General features: G+C 24.7%; 1 protein-coding gene across 2 annotated transcripts in view; it reads left to right on the top strand.

Moving 5' to 3' along the window:
- The first annotated feature begins 1509 nt into the window (after window positions 1-1509).
- LOC145843992 (uncharacterized) overlaps window positions 1510-20816 on the top strand; it is a 41407-nt gene continuing 22100 nt past the window's right edge. For both annotated transcript variants that reach the window (XM_082951296.1, XM_082951295.1), the window contains exons 1-14: window positions 1510-1624; window positions 2535-2653; window positions 3747-3861; window positions 8173-8315; window positions 8618-8742; window positions 11125-11206; window positions 12207-12339; window positions 12663-12766; window positions 13376-13455; window positions 15080-15248; window positions 15397-15585; window positions 15833-16009; window positions 16568-16675; window positions 17079-17135. In XM_082951296.1, the coding sequence (XP_082807422.1) occupies window positions 1525-1624; window positions 2535-2653; window positions 3747-3861; window positions 8173-8315; window positions 8618-8742; window positions 11125-11206; window positions 12207-12339; window positions 12663-12766; window positions 13376-13455; window positions 15080-15248; window positions 15397-15585; window positions 15833-16009; window positions 16568-16675; window positions 17079-17135 (1701 nt within the window). In that variant the 5' untranslated portion in view covers window positions 1510-1524. The remainder of the gene's footprint in view (window positions 1625-2534; window positions 2654-3746; window positions 3862-8172; window positions 8316-8617; window positions 8743-11124; window positions 11207-12206; window positions 12340-12662; window positions 12767-13375; window positions 13456-15079; window positions 15249-15396; window positions 15586-15832; window positions 16010-16567; window positions 16676-17078; window positions 17136-20816) is intronic.

The raw sequence follows: 20816 nt of genomic DNA, 5'->3' as shown, positions 1-20816 counted from the left end.
TAAAACACCCTTAGTAAGGTAAAATATGTTTTGTTTACATCACTAAGTTAGCAATACTGAACATCAAAAAAACTAACATAACATATTACAACTATATGTAAATATTTCATTGATAATTACTTTTTAATTAAAAATTGCCCTAATTCTCTAGTACTTTCTTAATTAAAATAAACAAAATGAGGGTCAATGCATATGTTATTACTTTCTTTACTTTTGTCTTGGGCATGTTAAACTGTTCTGGTGTATGACTCGATAACTGAAAGGTTTTTTGTACACCAGGTCCTAGGACCAAACTTTTTGAGCTGATTACTATTTTTGATTAGAGCCACCAATATTGACAGGTAAAATTGAAATAACCAGTAGAGTAAAAAAAAGCTATCAACTTATGAAAAATAGCCTGCTTAAAAAACTTTACTATTGTGGGTAGCTGTCAAATTCGCACAAGTGTATAAAATTGCACAAGGAGAATAAATTACACAAAGACTTTTTGCACAAAAGGTAACTTTTACACAAAGGAACTTTTGCACAAGCAGAGAATTTTGCATTTAGACATTTTTGCACAGGTCAATTTTTTTTTTGTAATATTTATTTATTTATTTTAGTTTTTTTTTACTACCACCGTTACCCCTAACCCTTACCCTCTGTCAGTAACTGTTTATTTTTTTCCATTTTTTTTACTTGTGTGTAAAAATGACCCTCTGTGCAAAATTGTAACTCATGCAAAATTGACCTTTGGTGCAGTTTTGTCCCCTTATGCAAATTTGTCTTCGTGTAAAAGTATCTTTGTGCAGTCTTGTGCCCTTGTGCAATTTAGTAACTTTGTGAAATTCTGACCCTTTCCTGAGTTAAGTACTATATAGTTGTAGTTTAAGGATATCATAAGTTACAAAAACTCACAAGAAAATGTTATGTTCAAATACAAAAACAGATCAATTTCTTTATAAATTTATCTTAAATAGTAAGCTAAAAACAGTAGAGCATAATTTTTTGTTATTTTTTATGTCATTACTTTCAAAAAAATTGACAAAGACTTCTATAACAAAAAATATTTTGTATTTGTTTCCCATTACTGTTTTTATTTCAATATCAATGTTAACAAAGACCATCAAAAAGTAAACAGTTTGTTTTAATTAATTTAAAAAATAATTTTATTGGGTACTGACTTCGTCTTGTTTTATATTTAACAATACATCAACAGAATAACTAAAAATTTGATTATTAAAAATTATTATTGTTATAAAGACATTTTATAAAAAACTTTGTAGGTTGAAAGTGTGATTGGTATAATAATCTGTTGTTTTTAATTTTGAGCATAAAACAATATATAATTACATTTTTATAAATATTATTTTATTGTAGACTTAAACTGTTGATAAAAACAAAAAATATTTATACATGTGCTTAATATCAACAAAGTTGTGTAATTATATAAAAAATTAAGATTTGTAAAAAAAATGATAAAATTGTTTGTAAATTTTATAAAAGTGTTGTGATGAATATTTTTTTTACAGATTGTAAATAAAAATGAAGAAATTATTTGTGCACGGTTCTGGAAATGAATTGGTTGGAAAATCTTTAAGAGTTGGAAACACATCCGTTATCATTGAAGATGTTATTGCAGAAGGTATAATTTTTTATTTTTCATAATATTTAGGTTGTTTATTAGTAACATAAAAAATGCCTTGATTAAGATTTGGAAACATATCTGTTATTATTGAACATGTTATTGCAGAAGGTTCAACTGATAGCAATAGTACAGCTTACTTTTTATTGTATACATTTATTTATAATCAATGATATAGCTAAGAGCATAGGGGTCTACCTTGTTTTTTTAAGTTGGTTTATTTTTGAAACGGAAAAGTGCAGTCCATTTGTTTTTATCAGAAACTTTTAACAAAAATGACTATCTCTAAAGTGAATTCAGTTTTAGTTTTAAAAAAATCATTAATTATATTTCAAGAAATCAAACACCTTCCCTCCTTTATGTTTTTTTTTTTTAATATTTAAAAAAAGTATTCCAATGTTATTGTAGAACTTAATGTAGTATTTAGTTTGATTTAAGTAGTTTGATATTATTAAAAGCATTGCATCATAGTTTAAGGTTAAAAGCTATAATAATGTAGCAGAGTGTATATTTTAAGTCTAAATTAAATTAAGTTTCAATAATATTTAAAGTATATAGGGTGAACAAATTTTCTCAAAAAAAAAACTAACACTTTCTTTTATGGTTGAAGTATGTGCTATGAATTGATTTGTTTTATAATCTTATTCCTTATGTGTTATTTCAATTACGAAAAAGTGAAATTTTTAGGTTGACTTGAAAAATATTTACTTTATATAGTCTTTTACTCTATGTTCAACTTATTTTTCATCAGTTACTATTTCTATTTAGATTTTCTAAAATTTACTTATTTAAAAATTCAAAATATTGATTTTTATATGTTTCTAGTACAGTTGGATTTTAATATTGAAATGGTAAAAACTTTGAACTAGTTTATTGTATTGTTTATTTTTATTTGTTGTTTTACACATAGGTGGATTTTCAATTGTGTACTTGGCCAAAACTCAAAATGGCAAAAGAGTTGCTTTGAAAAGAATGAATGTCAACAATGAAGAAGACTTGAAAGTCTGTCAGAAAGAAATCATCATTATGGTTAGTTTTTATGTAATTTAAATTAGTTTAGTTGATACTTTGTTATTCAGGGTTGTTATACAATCAGGGAATTCAGGGAATTTACAAGTTATAGAAAATCTCAGGGAAACTCAGGGCAGTTTTGATTTTTCTAAAATTCAGGGAAATTTTAAGATTTAAAAAAAATCATGTTGATTTGATATCTTGTTATAAAGTAGTACCAATTAACAAATGTTACATAACTCACATAAATTTTTCTTTAAAAGTTTAAAGTGTGTCTAAAATAAATGGAAACCTTATTTTTTATATGAATTATGTAATTAACTTTATATATCATGCAACATAAATTCAAATACATTACTTTTAACCTCATATAATTTTTTTAAACTATGCAAAACAGCAATTTTTATTGTAGTTTGTTTAAAAATCTATTTAGTTTGGTTTGTAATAAATTAGTACTATGTTAGTACTAAATTTTTGAAAGTTGATTTTTTAAAGCTGTTTTTGAAATTAACTTAAAACTAACTAAACTAAGTTAACTTCAAAAACACCATTTAAAAATAGATGGTGTTTTAATATAAATACATACTTATATAGTGATACAAACTATAAAATTATGCTTTTAGAAACTGTTTTTAGTTTTTCATGCTTACCACTCAATAAATTTAAGTTTTTGTAAAAATGTTTTTGAAGTTAAATTTTTAGTTCTAGCTATTAAAAAATACAATTTGTGCACACTGTTAGTGAGATTTTCTCTTTTAAGTTTTTTAACTTTAAATTTTATGTTATTTTATTAAACTGTTTATAAGTTTTCTCAAGCATTGTAATTTTAAGTTACATAGAGACTTTTATATACCTATTTACACTGTCTGTTAGTGAAACTATAGCAGACTCATTTCCCCTAAAAAAATATATTTGAGACTATTTAAAAATAAAGTAGCTAAATTTTAGTAATCAAGATCATAAGTAAACATCTTTCTTGGTCAACTTTAAATGAACTACATCGTAGTTACTACAGGAATGATCAAATATAAAATATAACATAATGAATTCAACTATTAATATAAATTTACAATGTTAGCAAATATATACACATTTAAATTATTTTTGACAGAAAAAGCTAAATCAAAACAGCAAATGCATAGTTAAATTCTTCGATGCGACAATCAACCAGTGTTCAAATAATGAGCAGGTGTACGAAGTTATCATTCTTATGGAGTTCTGTAAAGGTTTGAATGCAAAATTTATTTTGTTCTAATTTTAGATAAATTATTCAGTAAATTGGGTTAGTGAAGATTTGTAAAAGTTTGAATAAAAAAAAAGTTTCAACAAAAAAATAATATTTAAATTTGGTGATAGTATTTACTTAGTTTTTTTTAATTAAGTATGTTTTTTATGTTTTATTAAAATATTTTTAAAATATATATTAATTAATACCTAAATGTTCTTGAGAACGAGTTTTAAACAGATATAATAAATTAGTATCATTCTTTAACACCATTATTCAAGTACTAGGTTTATTTTGTTAAAAGTATTTAATGTACAACCAATTAACAAAAAAAAAAACTGAGTAAATGTAAGAATAAAAATGTGAAATCACTAAACATTGCACTTAAAGCTTTATTTAAACTCATTTGTTTTGAATTTACAAGGAAAATCTATAAAAACGATGTAATTGCCATACACTGTTTCTTACAGTTTACAACCTTCTATTAAATGATGGTTCTGATCATACTTTCCCATATACTTAGTATTTTTGTTTTGATAGGGATCTGTGTCTTTGAGACTAAAGTATATTTTTATGTATAGAATTTATCAAATATTGTAGGGTGTAATAATAAAAGAGGTAGAAATTCTAACTAAAAGATAATAACTTGAGTCATGTTTTTCAGAAATGTCATTTATTCAGTGTAAACACCATCAGTTTTTGTTAGTATCAGATAAGTTTTGTATAACATTTTTTGAAGTATAAAGAATAAAAATATTAAGTACATCTGATAAAGGGTAACACTTTTAAAAAATAAAAACTCACTTGACCTAACTATAATAAAGGTTCACATTTATAAGTGAATCATTACAAAAAATATAAAAGTTAAACGAGTTTACTTTAGTTTATAACGCAAACAGCTTTTCAATTGTGTAATGTTTTTAGTTTGATAAAGAATTTTGTATTGTATGTAAGAAAACATTAGTCTTACTTGAAGATATTTATAGCTAAAGAATTTTTTTTTGTTTTACGTCCATATAGTTGACAATTGAATTTATAAAAATCGCTTTTACACCTAATTTCTTTTGAAAAAAAAATATTTGAAATGTATTTAATAACTTAATGGAGAATTTTGTTTTTTTTACTAGAACTCGCAAAAAATCTTGTTTTTGATGTAAAACATTAATTTAATTTATGTTTACCTAATCTTTATATGAGTATAAAAAGTAATATAATCAGATATAAAATCAATAACAGGTATTAAGAACATTTTAAATTGAAAAAATAAAAAATAAAATAAAGTATTTTTGTTATTTTGTGAAATTATATTTATTAATTGTATATCAAAATAAAAAGTACTAGTCACAAATTCTAATTAAAAAGATCATATGTTAGCTAAAAATGTTTGTTTGCGTTTTTTAAATATTAAAGTTAGTTTACTAACACTACAATTTCTAGAGCTAAACATTTTTAGTAGTTTTTTTTTGATACTAAAACTCAATCTCTTTCTGATGTTAATTCATCATAAACCTATATATGTGCAATTTTCAAAAGTTCATAATCTCTTTAGCTTTAAGTACCTGTTTTTTAACCGTTTTTACCTATGAAATTTTTAACTTTATTCTTAGTTATTTATTTTGAATATCTATTACCGAAATAAAATAGCAATATACAAAATATAGTTTTTATTTATTTATAAATCCTTTGAGTTACATATGATGTATTGTTTTTTTTTATATAAAACATCAGTTGTTTTAAAAATAAACTTTAACATTTAACAATTTTTTTACATAAAAAACTTTATGGTTATTTTACAACATAGCTTATTGTTATTTTTTATTGGATAAAATTACATAACGTTTGTATTTTTATTTGCTCTTTTGTTTTATTCAGTTTTTAAACTTAGCTTTAGCTTAATTTTAACAAAAAGCCACATTTATTGAACAATTTCAAAATTATGTTTTACAAAAAAAAAAAAAATTAGCAGTTTAAAAATTTACGTTTAAGTTATTTCATTGAAACTATTTTGATGTACACAAAGTTTTATTGTCAAATCAACTACTCTTAAAATTGTACGATTTAACTGATTTAAACAAATTTAAGTTTTTTTATTCTTGATTTTCATGTAGTTGTCGTTAACTAAAATAACACATAAATATTACATTAATTAAAACCAAAAAAGAAATATTAAAAACTAAATATTTATTTAATGTTATACAGTAAATAATAAAAAATGTTTAATTTTGATTTCAAATTAATATAGATGAACCCAAAAGTAGGTCATGCAAAGTTAGTTTTCTGGTGTTCAAGTTGTAAAATAAATAATTAATTACTTTTAAACTATAGCTTGTAGTTGAATATTTTTAAATGTCCTATTCTTTATTAATGGTTACTCCTATTTAATCTTTTAATTGTAAATATAAGAAAAAGCAATTATTAAACTTGAAAAAAACTCTGTTAACCTTACAGATTATATTTATACTTTCCAAGCAAAACTTTTATTACTGTGATTTTATTTTTGTCCTAACTAGTTTTTTGTTTAATTCAATTTTCTACTACTAAAGATCTCTAATCAGCTTTTTTATGCATATACATTTGTGGCCCTAGTTTTAAAAAAAGTTGTAAAAAACGTTAAAGTTATGTGAAATATACTAGTAGACAAAAGCAAATTAAGTTTTGTACACATTAAAGTTAGTTGCATGTAGAAAAAAACAAAGTAGAATAACGCCTACTATAGTTTGATTATTTTTTAAGTTTGTGAAGTTTTTATTGTTATGTTTTTTATAATTAAAAAATATTTTTTTACATGTAAGTCTTAAGTGTAAATTTGATGAAAAAATGTTTTTTTTTGTAAATAGTTTTCTATTAAGTTAAGAAGTTTCACTGTGTATAATGTGTTACTTTTGTGTTACTTTACATATTACCTTTTTAACCTTAAAAAATTGAAAGTTTGTTCATTATTTAGTAAAGCTGTTGTGTTTTCTATGATTTAAAAGTCGTTTTTTACATGTGTAACATAAGTGAACAACAAAAAATAATAATTAAATGTAACTTTTCATCAAATTTTTTTTAATATGTAAAATGTATTACTTTTGTATTACATCACTATAAATTTATCCCACTTTTCACCTAAAAATAGTTTTAAAGTTTGTGCAATATTTATTAAACCTTTATTTTTTGTGTAGTTTAAATATAATTATTTACTAACGTTACTTAGGTTCAAATTTGTTAAATAAGTTTATTTAGGGCAGAAAAAAACTAGTTGTTAGCAACTATTTCATCACACAAAGTGTTTACTATGTAAAATATGTTACTATTGTATTACATCACTTATTAGTTATTTCATTCATGAAGCGTTGTTTACCAAAATTTTCTCACTAACTTTCCAAACTATTACTCATAAGCTAATTTTAAACTTATTTACAATGTTTACAAGATTTATTTCGCAAATTTTTTTCTCGTACTTTTAAGTTTATCTATGAAATTTATATTTTAGTATTTTTTTCTCAATAAAGTAAACTTATGACTGTTATGATTATTAAAGTACAACAAATATTTTTGTTTAGCTCTAATGAAATAAGTTTCTTTGCATTAATTTTGTGTAAGTACTTAAAGTTGGGCTTTATTTTTCTTATTAGTTTAGACTTTATATTTTTTCATAACATTGTACCATTAGGTTTTACTACACAAAAAACATTTTACATATCATGTAGTATGATAAACAAATTTAGTAAGCAATTCACTTTTGCACCAACAGTTTAAATTAAACTAACTAAAAAACATTACAATCAAATTAGTGTGAAAATTATTTTGAAATTTTAAGTTTTAAAACAACTTAAAATAGTTCAGTTATGAAAACTAACTAAATTTCTTATACTAAGTTTTTTCAATTAAACACACATTCATATACAGGCAGCAAGAAAAACAATGACTTATTTGTTTACAATAAAATTCAGACTATCTTTCTATTTCTTTACAGTTGTTTTAAGAATACCCGTCCATTTAGTCTACTTAATGAATAACGAATTCAAATTAAGTATCATAACTGAAACAATTCAATGTAAAAATTTAAAATCAATATTGACCATGATGTCACTAGTTAAGGCCGTAAATAAATAAACAAGTTAACATTATTACTACTGATGAAAGTATCGATTTGGTTTGTATTGCACGAGTTATTTTCTAGTTAAAAATATTATTTCTATCACTCAATTCAAATTGTAGCTTGTGTGTTGCCTACCTTAAATCTTTAGATGCTGATGGAGTAAATTATTCAAATCCGATAATAGACTATTGAATATTTGTTATTTGTTAATGTATTTTTTTTAAACAGCCGGTCACGTGGTGCAACTGATGAACTCTCGCATCCAATCAAAATTCACGCAGATGGAAGTGTTGAACATCTTCTGTGACGTCATAACTGCAGTGGCGAGCTTGCACCACATGAATCCACCAGTTGCACACAGGGACCTGAAGGTAAATGAGATATGTTATTATTTATATTTTAAATTCACACGAAATTATATGTTATCAAGAGAACCACCATTAGTAGATTTTATCTATAATTAAAAAGAAAAATTTACTTATAAAGTTTAAAATATATTTTCTTATTTTACACTAAAATTGTCAAATTATTTTATAATAGCCTCATATATTTAATTTAAATTTAAGAAAGTACCTGCAAAATTATAGAAATCCATAAATTTTAGGTAGAAAACATATTATTAAGTGATACAGGCAATTACGTTTTTTGTGATTTATTTAGTAACTTTTTCTAGGTAGAGAACATACTGATTAGCGATGCAGGAAAATACGTTCTTTGCGATTTTGGGTCAGCAACTTCAAAAATATTGCATCCTTCTAATCAGGAGATGAGGCAAAAAATTGAGGAAGAAATTGCCAAGTAAGATTTTTTTAATACAAAAATATATATAAAATTATTAACTATTTTCTTAACGAAATTTATACTCGTGTTATTTATAAGTAAGATTTGTTTGATACAAAAATGTTAACAGTTATTTAATTGTCATTTTAAATATGTATATAAAATCAATTAATGTGCGCTTTTATTAATTAAACATGGTGAACATTAAAACTAGATGTAAGTTTGTTGTACAAAAAACCTAGTATCCTGGAAAAACCTGGAGTTTGACAATTTGGGCAAAAAAATCTGAAATTGAGAAAAAGCTTGTACTGTTGAAAACCTTGAAGTTTTTTCAATTTAACACCAGTCTTATTTGTACCAAAAGGTTATTTGTATTTTTTATGAATTTTGTTCAAGTATTACTATTAATTATTTGTTTTTTAGAAATCTTTAAAAACTTTACTTGTCTTAAGATCAATATTATGTGCTTAATACCTTTTGCACTTTTTAAAAATATTACTTTTTGTGCTTAAGTAATTACTTTGAGTGATTAACAGTTTGTGAGATATTTTATAATTTAAAAACTTACAGTAATAGATTTCACATGGAATGTAATAGTTTATTTTATTATAACAGAAATAAGTGTGTTTTTAGTAAAAAGCTTTTTTATTTAGCAAACAAGTATTTGCTGGTTAATTGTGAAAAGTGAAAACAGCATTAAGTTGTAGCCTGCTAAATAAAAAAGATAGCAAAAAACAAAAGGAAATATAAGCTATAACATGTTTTGACTTTAATGAATGTTCAGCAATTTTAATAAGTTTATATAATCAGTTTCGTAGCAGAAATGTGTTTATCAGCAAATTTAGTACTGAAAACCCCATGATTTAAACGCTATGATAGTTGATATATAATTTAAATACGGCTGAATTAACACAACTTAATAACAAAAGAGTTTTAAAGTAAGGTTAATGTTGTGCTTTTTCAAATAATTTAGACCCATGATTATCAAAAGGCAAGAAAATTAAGCAGTTTTAACACATAATACATAAGTTTAGTATATGTGCTTTTTACTTTAAAACTATAGTAATTAAGTTGTTTTATTGTTTATGATGTAATGGTTTTTAGCTAAATTTTGTGCAAATAATTTGATTTAGTAAAGTAGAAAATATATGCACAGCACATATTTTTCTGTTTTTACTTGTTGCTTTAGAAATAAGCATCTTCTTTTATTTTTATTGTCTTATACACACCATATTTAATAGTACACACGTATCTCTTTATAACTCATAAATTGTCATTTACTGTTTTAAATGTATTTTTAATTAGTATTTTAGAATAATTATGAGCTAAAATAAATGTAATCACAGTTTTTAATGTTCTTTTATATTTCAAATTCATTAATTCTGTTTTTTCCTATCTGGTTAAATGTTTCCAATGTAAAATGAATTACTAGAATAAAAACAACTAATTATACTCAGATGAACTTTTTAAAGCGATTATATTTCTAAATAAGGAGTTTATTTGTTATTATGTTATAATTTTAAATTCAAATAAGTAATTGAACCCAGGTTACACAGTTTTTTCTGTGTACGTAGACAAATAGTTTGTATTCGTTTTTTTTTCTTAATAAAATAATTTATACAGTTTAAATAAATTTTTATAAAATAAATAAAAAACATACATACGGTGAATTTTTTTAAAATAAGTTTGGTTGTAATAATTTAATAAAACTGTGTTTTAAAGGTTGTTATAAATCTTTAATTGTAATAACGTTAAAGTTGTTTTAATAAAAAACTTTTTTAACTCAAGAAATTTGTTTCAAAAACATCCATTTATTTCAGAGTTTAAATCGTTACTAAAAAAAATATTAGTTTACAGATAAAAATAAGTTTGTAATTACTTAGTATTTTTAGATATACAATTCTTTCTCTATGGTTTCTATGTGTGTTCAATGTTCATATTATACTTAAATTGTACTAATTTGTTCTAAATCAAATATTTAAACTTCAATTATTATAAATGCATACAACTCCTGAAATGATCATTATATATTTTTATATATATTTTTTTTCGAATAGATAAATTAACTTTCAAATAGTACAATCACTTTTGTATGGATCATCCACTAATTTGTTTTATACTGTTTCTTATTTCAGATACACAACACTATCCTACAGAGCTCCTGAAATGGTCATTATATTTTTTATATTATACTTATTTCAGATACACAATACTTTCCTATAGGCGCCTAAACATTTATATTATTATAATATTTGTTTTTTCAGATACGCAACTTTTTGTTATCCTATAGAGCTCCTGAAATTTTTATATTATTATTATTAATTATTTTTCAGATACACAACACTATCCTATAGAGCTCCTGAAATTTTTATATTATTATTATTATTAATTATTTTTCAGATACACAACACTGTCCTATAGAGCTCCTGAAATGGTGAATTTGTTCAACGGCAAATCGATCGGACTGCCTGCAGATATATGGGTTTGTTTTTTGAAATATTTGAGAAAAATATTATAAAAACTTGTGGTATAGTTTTTATACAAACATTTGAGCTTTTGAATGGATACACGTCAACAAAAACTTGTTTAATGATTACAACATCATTTTTTTATTTATTTTGTGTTTAAAACGCATGTAAAGTTTTCTTTTCAAAATTGTAGTAATTTTTTTATGCGTTGACAGCTATTTGGCTTGGTGGTTGCTTCCAAATAAAAGTTTGAATGAAATATTTCTATGTGTCCAAGGAAATATAAGTGTTTATAAATGTTTGCGTTGGTTTTATACAGTTGTTAAATTTGTTTTATGAAGTCTATTTTTATTAATGTAGTAAAATTAAACGGTTTATGAAGTTTTATAATTTTATTATTTGTATAAAATAGTATTTTTACACTACTGCTTTGTAGTATTTCATGAAATAATATTTTGAACTTTTTATAATTAGCATTTTTGTAAAAAAAACACAAAATTTTTACTATCCAACTGCAGTTTTAATGTGGTTTCTACAAATTAGCATGTCACAGAAGTATTTTAACCGGTTAAATGAACATTTTGGATAGTAACCATTTATTTGCATTTTAAACACATTTTTTTTATAAATTTTTAGTTTATCAATATCTATAAAAGTATGGTAATTAATAATCAAGACTCATATATGCTTTAAATTTTTCATTTATAATATTTATTTTTACACCATACTTGCTTAAAGAAGGTACATGCTTTCTAAATAAATATTTAAAAATGTCCTAACAATAACAAAAATATAAGTATCAAGTAAATAGTAGTTAAAGTTGTTTAAATATTTATCGTTATATGTTTAAATCAGTCAGATTGTATAAAATGAAAAATTTTCTGTTCTAATTAATATAGTTTATGATATTATTTTATTTAGTAGTATTAAATATTTATGTTTTTTTCTTTTACAACATTTGCATTTTCCTGTTATTTATTACATTACATGTATATTTTATAAAAATCCCTGCAGGCACTAGGATGTATTTTGTACAAATTATGTTTTTTCGAACTGCCATTCGGGGAGAGCTCATTGGCCATTCAGACTGGAGAATTTACAATTCCTGATAAATCAAACTTTTCTGGAGACATACACAGATTGATTAGTTAGTTCTAATAATAATAAATAATAAATAATATTCTAATAATCTTTGTCTTAATATATTCACTGACTTATTAGTTAGTTTTAAATTTACAATGCTACGATAATTACTGCATTCTGGATATATTCATCGATAAGTTGTTTTGTAATTAGTAGTCTTAAAGATATTCACAGACCAGTTATTTAAGAATGATACTTTTAAACTCATAAATTTTTTCAGTTTCTCAAAAGAATAATACAAGAAATGTATTGTGAAAGTCATGGTCTCAAATTAAAATAAGTCTACTCACTAACATTTTTACTGTGATATATATATATTTTTTTCAGGATACTTACTTGAGCCAGATACTTCAAAAAGACCTGATATTTATCAAGTAGCGCATTTCGCATTTTTACTGAGCGGAAAAAGAAACCCAGTTTTAAACACAAACGTTAGATTTTATATTTTGAAAAAAAAGTTGTATGTCTACTAATAATTTATTATTCTATGTTTACTTTTCAATATTACTTTTTAAATATTAAATGTCATTTTTTATTTTCCCAGAGATAATAATGTATATTTTTTCATATTTTTAATCTAATTAAAAACTTATACTATTATTAATGTTATTTTTTATTAAGAAATAAAAATTTCAAAACTATAGAATACATATAAACTTTTATTTAATTCTTTCACAGAAAAGCACTATCTTAGCTGAGTTAAACACATTTTTTTTTTACATTTTCATTAATATTTGATTAATTAACGGTAATTAATGCTTAGAGATTCAAAATTGTAATCTAAATATTTTTTCTTAACAGAATAGCACTATACCAGCCGAATTAGTTTTAATTGATACTTTTTATTCTCTTAAAAAATGTTTATACATTTTATTTAACAGAACAGCACTATACCAGCTGAATTAGTTTTAATTGAAACTTTTTATACTCTTGAAAAATATTTATACATTTTATTTAACAGAACAGCACTATACCAGCTGAATTAGTTTTAATTGAAACTTTTTATACTCTTGAAAAATATTTATATATATATTTAACAGAACAGCACAATACCAGCTGAATTGGTCGATCCTCTGACTAAATCTCAGGCTGAAAAGAAAAAAGAACAACAAAAAATGAGGTTATATTAAATGTTTTTTTAAGCTAGTTCAAATGTTTTTTAGTTCTTTGGTTTAAATTGAGAAATAAGTTTTTATTTCTATAGTAAAATTTTGAGTCCCAACTTTAATGGACGTACCATTCATTATAACAACCTAAAAAATGCAATTATTGAAATGCATCTAATGCGTTTTATCTACGCTCACACCTTTATTTTCAATTTAACCAAAATAAATAGTATTTATGTTTTTTTTTCCAAAAAAACTAATTTTTTTAGTAATGTTTAATCTAGGAAACATTTTACTAAAACCATACAAGTCGTCTTAATTCCAAGATCATTTGGAACATCAGTAACTAATAAGTACCCCCTTTTTTCCTGACTTTTGTCATTTTTTAAAATTTTTCCTGACTTTTCCTGACCGAATGGCAACCCTGATAGTTTTTTGGTTTCAGTTTAAAAACCATTTTAACCGTCTTAAAAAATTCATCTAAATCCCAGATCATTTGAAACATCAGTAACTGATAAATGAACCATCAGTAACTGATAAATGAAACATCAGTAACTGATGAATGAAACATCAGTAACTGATAAATGAAACATCAGTAACTGATAAGTGAAACATCAGTAACTAGTAAATGAAACATCAGTAACTGATAAATGAAACATCAGTAACTAATAAATGAAACAGCAGTAACTAATAAATGAAACATCAGTAACTAATAAATGAAACATCAGTAATTAATAAATGAAACATCAGTAATTAATAAATGAAACATCAGTAACTGATAAATGAAACATCAGTAACTGATAAATGAAACATCAGTAACTAATAAATGAAACATCAGTAACTGATAAATGAAACAATAGTAACTAATAAATGAAACAGCAGTAACTAATAAATGAAACATCAGTAACTAATAAATGAAACATCAGTAACTGATAAATGAAACATCAGTAACTGATAAATGAAACATCAGTAACTGATAAATGAAACATCAGTAACTAATAAATGAAACATCAGTAATTGATAAATGAAACATCAGTAACTAAAAAATAAAACATCAGTAACTGATAAATGAAACATCAGTGACTAATAAATGAAACATCAGTAATTAATAAATGAAACATCAGTAACTAATAAATGAAACATCAGTAACTGATAAATGAAACATCAGTAACTAATAAATGAAACATCAGTGACTGATAAATGAAACATCAGTAACTAATAAATGAAACATCAGTAACTGATAAATGAAACATCAGTAACTGATAATTGAAACATCAGTAACTGATGAATGAAACATCAGTAACTGATAAATGAAACATCAGTAACTGATAAATGAAACATCAGTAACTAATAAATGAAACATCAGTAACTGATAAATGAAACATCAGTAACTGATAAATGAAACATCAGTAACTGATAAATGAAACACCAGTAACTGATAAATGAAACATCAGTAACTAATAAATGAAACATCAGTAACTAATAAATGAAACATCAGTAACTGATAAATGAAACATCAGTAACTGATAAATGAAACATCAGTAACTGATAAATGAAACATCAGTAACTGATAAATGAAACATCAGTAACTAATAAATGAAACATCAGTAACTGATAAATAAGCTTTTTATTCTTTAGAGAGGTGAAGAATCGCCAGGAAAACCAGGTTGTCAGCGAAACGAGCATCGCCCCGAGAAGGAGGCCCCAGGGAAGGACCGGTATCCTTGGTAACACCCCTAACAACAAGATACGACCCGGTAGCCAAGTCCCTAGCAACAAGGTTGAACCCAACAAAATAAACGCTAGTGTTAGTTTGGAAGTAAATATCTGATTTGTTATTTAGTTTGATTATCAAACATATATGTGGTGTCATTATTTAATTTACTCTTTTTTTTTTTGAAACTGTACGTATTAAATCAAATAAAACTTTTTATTTTCTAAATTATTTGTTTTAGGTAATCAAAAGAGAGCAACCAAAGCAAGTTGTGCAACAAAAACCAACTCCGGCAGTTAGAACACAACCAATTCAACAGAACATACCTCAAAATGTAACAAAACAACCAAGTATACCAGTACAACAAAGCATAAATGCTCAACAGAATGTCCAAATGAGGCCAAACATAGTCCAACAAACTCCTATACAAGTGAGTCGATCTTGATTTTTTTTAAATTTGTTATCTTTTTGGGCGTTACCACTTTTCTCTTAATACATGTTGAAAAATCTATATTGTCTTCAACTTATGTTGGCAAAATTTAACACTTAAAGATTTCATGACCGAGATCTTAAAAAATTAAATTCAAAGATTAAAAAAAGCAAGAGTAATTTTCAAACTATTGTAAAAAATTAAATCAGAACAAAATATGTTTTTGATTAATTAAAACTTTTTACAGCCAACACCTCCACCCAGCGGACAGTTGATCCTCCGCAAATCCCAGCTGATAGAGGAAGGAACGAGATTGCAGCAGGTTTGCAGCCAATTGCACAACAGCTTGTTCCAATTGCAGCAGAAGAAGTTGCAATTGCAGCAGCAAGCATCGCAGCAGCCGGCTCTTGTGGAGTTTATCAAGGTATTTATAGTATTTTACATGTCTTAAATAGAGATGTGTAAATTAAATATTTTGTATACAACCAGGTTTCGGTGGCAAAAAAATTGCGACCTTTTCAAGTTTAATAAAATAGTATGGTAACAAATATCTTAAATAATTTGTAGAAATTAGAAAAGCGATAATTTAGATGAAATAGTACATAAACGCCAAAATTAAAGGACTCTATAAAGCTTTATCCTTTGGTTGCATAATAGAGTAATTATCTTAAGAAGTTTGAACACGAAAGTATAGTAGACTACTTTGATTAATTTCAATCATACTAAGTGATATGCCCTTGTGGAGTATATTGAGGTTTTTATTCATGATAAACACTACATGTCATATTACCTTTATTTTAAGCTTACTTCATTAGATAAATAGAAATAACTTTATACAGTAAAAGTAATAATTTTTAATTAAACAGCTATTATTTTTTTACTGTAAAAAAATAATTCCAAGGTGAAACAATAATGTATTTTACTACCAATTAAACTAATATTTTTTTATACTTTTAATTAAACTAGTACTTATTCTTTACAGCCGAAACTGATATCAGTCCAACAAGAAGAATTAAATTTGACGAGCAACTACAAACAAGTTCAAATAAAAATGCAACAAATTAAGCTGGCGGTTGATAAAATTAACCAGGTATTTGTTTTTTTTTGATTTAAACAATTACAAACGAGTGCAAGTTGATGTAGAATTGTAAAGTTCAATTAAAATTATAAATACATTTATCAGATTTTTATGATTTTGATTGGTTAATATTAAAACTATCAAATTCGATTCGAAACTGTTGGTGAAGTTGAGATGTTTTTAAAATTTTTTAAATAATTACAAAACTTTTATTTTCTAATTTATTTTGAACCTACTATACCCATTACACCTTTAATTTATTTTAAAGCATTTTCATCGTTGTTTTGCAACTGATTTAAGGTGAAAAATATGATAAATTTTTGCTCTTAAAAAACCTAAAGCTTCGCTAAAATCAACACTTCAATTCCAAATTGATGGCTAAATGTTTTTTTTTGAGTTTTAAATATTTTCATAGGTTCTTCAAATGCAGAATAACTCAAACCAACAACAGTTAATCCAACAGAGATTACAGGTTACTTAAATTTTTTTTTGATATTTACGTTTGTCTTTTGATTGCATCTAGTCACAGTTTAGTTGAAGTTTAGTATTTATATTCTTTGAAGTAGAGTTAAACAATACCGACTACTATATTGCATGGTTGTTACTATAGTTTCATTGATATATACCTAGTAGTTTTGTATACGTTATTTAAAACATTAGTTACTTAACATATACATTTGTGGGTTTTTAGTTGTTCGCAAAGTAATCGCTCCATATGCAACATTTTATAAGTATAAATAATTTACACACCTGAATACTTGATATCGAAAATCCGAGCGTTCAAACGACCTTTACAAATGTTTTATAATGTATATTTGTAAAGGTCGTTTGAACGCTCGGATTTTCGATATCAAGTATTCAGGTGTGTAAATTATTTATACTTATAAAATGTTGCATATGGAGTGATTACTTTGCGAACAACTAAAAACCCACAAATGTTGTGTTACATTCCAATGTTTATTGATGTACATTACCAATTGTGTTACACAACATTTGTGGGTTTTTAATCGTTCGCAAAATAGATAATTTATAGCTGCTTTACAAGAGGTAAACCTAACCAACTAAAATAATTCATTCTGCGAGTCATGGCATACACTATAGTTAATGTTTTCAATATATTAAATAAGACAATGTTTTACATTTTAGTGAAAAAAATCTATTTCTATTTAGTATGTTTTAAAATAACTAGCAGTAGTAAACGAAACTTCCATTTAAATAATTTAGTGTTAGTTTAGAAAAATATACTATTTTTATTTTGATTATTTTAGTATTGATAATTATGTTATTTAGTATAGTTTTGAAAACTGTTCAAGTTATATTTCAACTAGCTTGTTTTAATATTTATTGTAAAGTTTTGCATCTGAATCATTTTCATCATAGCAATTTTATCCATTAAGCAAATTTATGGTAATATACTTTATTTAACTAAGCTTCTATTGAAACCGACAGGTTCTTTTTGAACAATTTGTTTCACAACTTAAAATTTTCAGGTTTAAAAATTGTTTCAACTAGCTTGTTTTAACTGTTTCTAATTTATTGCATTTGAATCATTTAGTTTGCATTTAATTAAAAAATCACAAGTATTGTATTACAATATAAATTAATATTTTGAGTAAGCTTGAGAAAGTTGATTCCCTAATTAGGAGATATAATATTAACCACCTAAGGATTAATTAATCTTCATTAATAATTATTGCATCTGAAGCAATTAGTTTGCAACTATATAAAAAACCACAAGTGTTGTATTACAGTTTAAAGTATATATTTTGAGAAGGCTTGAAAAATATCAACTGGCTTTAAAGGAGTGGGCTTTATTTTTAACCACCAAAGGAGTGGTATACTGTCACAATAAAGGATTTAAAAATTCACAATTAAACAATTTTTAAAATTTATACTTTGATCCAGTATATGACAATGTATCAATATGCTAATTATAATTCTTACTACTTAATTTTTTTTAGCAACATATAAGCATATATAATGTTTTATAAGTTAGCTATGTAATTATACTCATTACCATGTTTGTCGTTACTTTGTTTCAAAATATCAGATTCTTTTCAAATCAGTTGTTTAAAATCTTAAAACTAATTTCGAAACGTTTTCAAGTAATGTTTCAATTAATTTGTAAACTTTTTTGAACACAAGCGTTTGAACTAAAATTTCTAGTTTGTAAAAGCATTACATGAGAATCATATACTTTGCAAATAGTTAAATAATCACAAGTGATTATTTAACATATTTACATATTGTCTATTTACATATTACTATGAAGTTTAAATATTTTATTGTGACAGCTTACCACTCCTTTGGTGGTTAAAATTAAAACCCTCTATTTCAAAGTAAACTTTTCAAGCCTACTCAAAATATGTATACTTTATACAGTAATACAACACTTGTGGTTTTTTAATTACTTGCAAACTAATTGCTTCAGATGCAATAATTATTAATTGCTTCTGATGATCAATTAATCCTTAGGTGGTTAATATTATATCCCTAATTAGGGAATCAACTTTCTCAAGCTTACTCAAAATATCTACTTTATATTGGAACACAAAAACTGAGACTTTTTACTGACTCAAGTTTTTTAACTAGTTTATTTTTATCAGTTCAAAGAACTATAATAACCACAAATGTTGTGTCACAATATAAAGTATATTAGTAGAGCAGGTTTTCAACCACATTGTTTTTGGTTTTTAAAACTTCCTCAATTTAAAACCACTCTTTGGGTGGTCACATGACATCTTCAAAATCAACTTGAAAATACAAATCTGAAGTTTTTCTATTCATATAGTGAGTTGTCTAACACGCTATTGTTGTTTATTCAAATCTTCAAGTATACGAAAAAGTATAAGGTTCAGAACCGATGAGTTTAAGAAACCTTTATTTGTAATGACTCTGATGTTATTTAAAGTGTGCAGTTGACAACTAATTTTCACCCAAATAACGGTTACGCTTCTTGATTTTAACACCATTTGTAGCTTGAAGTTTGCTCTTAATATTATTTATTAGTAAATTTATGGCATCTGAAGGTGTTAGTTTGCAAACAAAGGAAAAATCACAAACGTTGTGTTACAATTGAATGAATATATTTTCATAAAGTTTCATCGAAACAGGAATTTTAAGTAGGGTAGCACATTATTATTTGTAGCCATACTTACATGGTAAAAATCTATTTGAACAAGAAATTCATTAAGCACACACAAACTCGTAGTGTTTATAAAACCATCTGTTTTAAATACTTTTGTTTCTGCAGTTAGACCTTTATCCTATATGTTTAACCAATTAAGCTCTAAAAAGTATAAGGTTTTTAGAACCACTAAACTTAAGAAAAGCTACATCTGAAACATTTTTGTTTTACAATTAATCACTAACTTCTACTCAAGCAATGTAATCACTGCATTTAATACAAACTCTAGTAGAAATGAGTTCTGTTACATTTCTTTGTGAAATTATTATATCTAACGTATTAAGTTAACAAACGATTGAAAAATACAAGTTTTGTGTTACATTATTGAGTATATTGTTCGATTAAACTATTGTCTTAAGTTATTTGAAGATCGAATTTGAAATCATTGCATAAAGTGGCTATAGTGCTTAAGATAAAATAACTGATAGAGTTACTGTTTAAGAAACTTGCCTGAAATTGAGTTTGTGTGATTTTCTATTTTGCATTGCTTTTATTTTTGTTTATACTTTTGTTTGTCTTTAGGTTTCATCACTGTGTTTGTTTGTTATTATTGTAGTGTTTTCTATTCATGATTTTTTCTTTTATCATATCACACCTTGCCGATTTATACCCTTAAGTACTATGAATTTTTCGACTTGTGATTAAATCAAGTATTTTATTGAAGCCTTGTGTTGCAGTTTAAGATGTAAATTTTGAACAAATTTGTAAAAAAATTGCCCTTAAATTGTACGGTATGTAACAATACCAATTTAAAACTGTTTGAAATTGGTAAATATTAAACTGTAACGGTTAACAAACTCTTATAATAAAAAAGTTTAATTAAAATTAATCTTTTCAAAATATAACACCTAAAGTATCTAGTTACCCACAAATGTTGTGTTTCATTTGAAAGAATATAGATTGATTGGTATATGAAAATTTGTTCTTCATGATATTATTGTACAAAGGCTTAAATTTGAAACCATC

The sequence above is a fragment of the Thalia democratica genome, chromosome 9 (genome assembly GCF_965202585.1).
Source record: "Thalia democratica chromosome 9, ktThaDemo2.hap1.1, whole genome shotgun sequence".
NCBI lineage: Eukaryota > Metazoa > Chordata > Thaliacea > Salpida > Salpidae > Thalia > Thalia democratica.
Note: the sequence above shows the minus strand (reverse complement) of the source record. Positions and strands in the feature narration are given on the sequence as shown.